At 50.9% G+C, this 4,953-nt stretch overlaps 1 protein-coding gene across 1 annotated transcript in view; it reads left to right on the plus strand.

The window, feature by feature from the left end:
* The window catches only part of LOC119407710 (galactose mutarotase-like), a 22,314-nt gene extending 17,965 nt beyond the window's left edge, over positions 1-4,349 (plus strand). The window contains exon 5 of the mRNA XM_037674533.1: positions 3,924-4,349. Coding sequence (XP_037530461.1) covers positions 3,924-4,349 — 426 coding nt within the window. The remainder of the gene's footprint in view (positions 1-3,923) is intronic.
* Positions 4,350-4,953: the final 604 nt, after the last annotated feature.

Here is a 4,953-nt window from a genome sequence, read left to right on the forward strand (position 1 = left end):
GACGACACAGGGAAGACCGGAGCCACAGACACCCAGCGGCCACCAAGCCAGGAGCCCCAGGAGTCCCCCAACAGGGACAACCGCACACCCCCCTCACCCCCAGAGAGAAACAGAGGAGAGCCTCGGGCGACCCCCAGCAGCCACAATGCAGGAGCCCCAGGAGGCTGCAGCAGTGAGCGCATAGGCCCCGCCGGCAAACCGTTACACTTGAACAGATCTGGCCGTAGACACCGAGACCCGAACCTCGAGGTTTTACCAACCCCCCCAACAGAGGCCCGACAGGTGGGGCCTGGTGGGTGGACCGGCACAAACCCAAGCACCCAGCCCCAGATGCCGAAAGCCACCAACAAGCCGGCGGCAGGGGGGCCCGCCACCGGAAGGGAGTGCAACAGGGGGAAGTAGACCCCACATTAAATGGGGGGCCCAAAATGATCCAGGAGAGGGGACCACACAAAACCCAACCTGACACATAAACAGGCACACACAGATAGCCCGACAGAGCCTCTGTTGGTCCGTCCATGCGCCCCACCCAACAGCGACTGCAGGCCGGGGGCCAGAGCAGCAGGGAGAAGCAGCAGAGGAAGGCCGGCCCAGCGCACCAAGGACCAGGCACACCACCAACCTCACACCACAGACCCGGAGATGCCCAGGCACGTCGCCCCCCCCCCCCCCCCCCCCCCGCCCGCCCCCGCCGCCCCCCCCCCCCCCCCCCCCCCCCACACACACACACACACACAGCACACCCCCACCGTGAATGCCACACCAGGCCGACCAACCAGCGCCCCTTCAAAGTGAGGCCACGCCACTGATCGCCGCCATACACCACCAACTGCCACACAACCACAATGACTTGAAATGAAAGAATGACTTTCTTAACCATGAGGTCGACTCTCCAAACCACCATGAACTGGTTTCTTTAAATTTCCTTTTAACCTGAATAATGTCTGATTATTTTCTGCTCCTTTACTGTCTTAAAATGATTGTTCATCCATTATCTTTAACAAGCTTTTTCCATTTAGGGTCACGAGGGTCGCCGGTGCCCATGTCCGGCAATCACTGTGCGAGGGGCGGGGTACACCCTGACGAGACAAACAACCATTCACTCTCACCTAGGGACAATTTAGAGTTACCAATCAGTCTAACATGCATGTTTTTGATCTGTGGGGGGAAACTGGAGTACCCGGAGAAAACCCATGCATGCACAGAGAGACCATGCAAACTCCACCCAGAAAGACCCCCGGACCAGGATTTGAACCAGGGACCTGCTCACTGAAAGGCAGCAGCTCTACCAGTTGCGCCACCGTGCTGCCAATGATTATTCAGCTCAAATAAATAAATGTTTAGGCATTTCAATAGGTTTTGAAAAGAATAAAAAAACAAGTTTATTTGATTATGATGTTTAAAGCATGAATAATGTTAATTATTATTGTTTTGTTTTTATGAAATTGAAATGTCCTAATATGTTTTAACAATTTGTTTTACAGAAGAAACTCAGTTAAGACATACCAACTGTGTGTAAAGTTTTTAAACGGAGAAGAAACTTGTTGCTTCAGAGAGTCTGAACGTTACAAAACAATCCTTGGTGCCTGATAACCTGCTGGAACGTGAAGCCTCCATGAGGTTTTCATCACCAGCTAGTATTCAGTTGTTTGTCTACCACTACTCTGTCATGTCTCGTCTTCGTTTACATCTGGGGGGGGAGACAACAACAAATTTAAAAAAAAGATTTTGCTTTTAAACAATTTTGGTTTGAATCCAGTCAGAAAAAAAGATACTTACAGAAGATAAAACCATTTTCACTCTCAAGGCTTTGAAATTTACTTCCTGTTGCTTGCTGACTCTTCTCATCAACTGCCTTGGTGCCGACCTGATGGGGGATGTAAAGGTCATGGATGTTTTTCACTTACTAATGCCAAAATGTTATAGAACCATGTGTGTGTGTCAGTTGTTTTGTCTTTGCAAAGTGGAGCCTGCAAGAGCACAGAGCCTGCGCACCTGATAAACTTCAAGGCCCTAAGCTGGAAAGCAGAGTGGTCTTGACCTCGCCTCTGTCCGATATAAAAAGACTCTCCATTATACTGGTGAAGTTTCTCAATCATCCAGGACATGATAAATTCAAAAACGTTCAAGACAAAACAACTGGACTTTATTTGTAACAGAAGACGAGCTTTGCAGAAGACGGCTTTATAATCTGAATCCCACATGCTCTGCTCTTTGAATTGAGAAAGCTCCTTGGATGAAGAGCGAAACGTCTTCTGTTACAAATAGTCTGTCTTGAACATTTTTGAACACTCCCTTATACTTCCTGTGAACAGACCTTGGAGAAGAAGCGCCACTTAACATTTTGATGTTTGTATTTCAACGCTGCTCCTCTTGCAAGATTAAACCTAGGTTGATGAAGATCTAGTTTCCTTGCGTGGTTTAATTATTTAATGAGTTGATAGGATAATTAGATTATCTAACAGACCCTTAAGGTCTCATCTTTGGTCACCTTGGACAAGTGACTGGCACGATTCAACAAGGATCCCTGAGCCATATCCTGCCTTTTACGTGGATAGTTAGAGGCCCAATCAGCCTCTGAGGTCCTGGAAAGATGGAGCGACATTTGGCTACACATTCCAGCCATGATCCAGTAAGGGGCTGTCAATTAGGTAAATGGACTGTACTTGCATAGCGCCTTTCTATTTTATCAAGGCGCTTTACACTACAAAATGTGTCTTCATTTACCCATTCATACAGCACTCTACTAGATCTCTACAAAGATAATTGAACAAATCATTCTAAAGAGACTAGTCAGAGCTTTATCACATTCATACACTGATGGGACACACGTCGAAGGCAATGAGGGGTTCATTGTCTTGCCCAGGGACACTTCGGCATGTGACTGCTGGTGAATTTTAACCCCCAACTCTTGCATTGGAGGACGACTGCTCTAACCACTCAGCCACAGCCGCCCATAAGGTGATGACATTTTTGGGTGTGGATGAACATTTTAAGATGTTGCAACTTCATAAAACGTTTTCTACCTGCAGTTGTAGAAATAACCTGATAATCTGGTTGAATTAAAATCCTTCATCAAAATTCCAAAAGTATTCATTCAACCTTTATTTATACAGGCTAGTCTCATTGAGCCTCTGCAACTCATAGACTGTTTCAGACAGAACATGCAGTATAAATTATCATTAAGCCGTCAGGAGTGTTGAACCCACGTGCAAGAGGATGACAAGGACGCTTGCGGAATAGTACAAATATTTTAAACAAAACAAAATCAAAACGCTGACAGGGCAGCTACTCACAGACTGAAAACAAACAGATCAGGGCTGACAGGACAAAAGGCTTAACACGACACCATGGGAGGACAATTCCAAGACAAAGACAAGATGCAGAGGAACTGAATATGTACACAGACACTGACTGGGACGACAGACACCTGCAGTGATTAACATGAGACACGGGCTAAACACAAGGAGGGAAAACACAGAGCCGAGCACGAAACAAACAGAGACAGGACAAAAACCCTACAGTATCCCCCACTCAAGGAATGGCTCCTGACATCCCAAGGACAAGCTACATCCAACTTGGGTGGGAGGCGGACAAACCAAGACAGAGAAACACAGAGGAACAAAAGAACAAAAAACCCGACAGGTAAACCTGGGTAACTACACACAAAACCAAATCCAGGAACCTCAACCAGGGTCAAGGTGGTTGGTCAGGGCAGGACCAGTATTCAGGAGGGTGACCAGGTGACCATCCCCAATGAGGCAGGGGATCAGGGGGCGGCCTGGAAACCATCCACCTTCAGGCCAGAGCTTCGGCGGGCGGCCAGCAGACTGTCCATCTACAGGCATCTGTCTATGCCCTCCTGGACTCAAGCAAGCGAGGACCTCTGGGGGCGGACCAGGGGTGATGACCTCTTGGGATAGACCAGGAGTCGAACCAGGGGCGAGGACCTCTTCAGGCAGACCAGGGGTCGAACCAGGGGCGAGGACCTCTTTGTGCAGATCAGGGGTCGAACCAGGGGTGAGGACCTCTGTAGACGGGCCAGGGACGAAGACCTCTGCAGATGGGCCAGGGATGAAGACCTTTACAGATGGGCCAGGGACGAAGAACTCAGGCGGACCGGGATCTTCTGTGATCGGGCCGGGAGCGAAGACCTTAGACGAGCCAGGAGCGAGGACCTCAGGCGGGCCGGGATCATCTGCGGTCAAGCCAGGAGCAAAGACCTCAAGTGGACCAGGATCATCTGCGGTCAAGCCAGGAGCAAAGACCTCAAGTGGGCCAGGATCTTCTGTGGTCGAGCCAGGAGTGAAGACCTCAGGCGGGCTGAAAGCGAAGACCTCAGCCGTTGAAACAGGTGCGAGGACCGCAGCCAAGCCGGGAGCCTCAGTTTAGCCAGGGATGAGAAATTTCGCAGATGAGCCGGGGATCAGATCTGCAGCAGGTGGAGGAGTCAGGACTGCAGCAGCAGCAGTTGGTGGAGACAGGGCGGCAGCCAGAGAACCAGGGAATGGGGCTGCATCAGGAGACAGGTCCATGGCTACAGCCGGAGAACCAGGGACCAGAGCTGCAGCTGTGGAATCGGGGACAGGAGCCAGAGCTGCATCTGGGGAATCGGGGACAGGAGCCAGAGCTGCAGCTTGGGAGTTGGGGACAGGAGCCAGAGCTGCAGCAAGTCAACCAGGAGCTAGAGCTGCAGCAGGCGAACCAGGAGCCAGAGCTGCAGCAGGTGAACCAGGAGCCAGAGCTGCAGCAGGTGGTGGAGGAGTCTGGGTTGCAACTGGTGGTGGAGGAGCCATTAACCCCTCAGTAGGACTGGAGTGAGGAGCGTCCACCTGGGTCTCCTCGCAGCGGGGCAGAAGTGGATCCAAGTACATTGCCAACACAGAAGCCTGCCACCGTTCCAGCTTCTCCAGCAAGGGAAGGCTGGACTGCTCCTCCGGCAAGTGGGGGCAC

Source organism: Nematolebias whitei, chromosome 1, assembly GCF_014905685.2.
Source record: "Nematolebias whitei isolate Nwh7 chromosome 1, NemWhi1, whole genome shotgun sequence".
NCBI classification, from domain to species: Eukaryota; Metazoa; Chordata; class Actinopteri; order Cyprinodontiformes; family Rivulidae; genus Nematolebias; species Nematolebias whitei.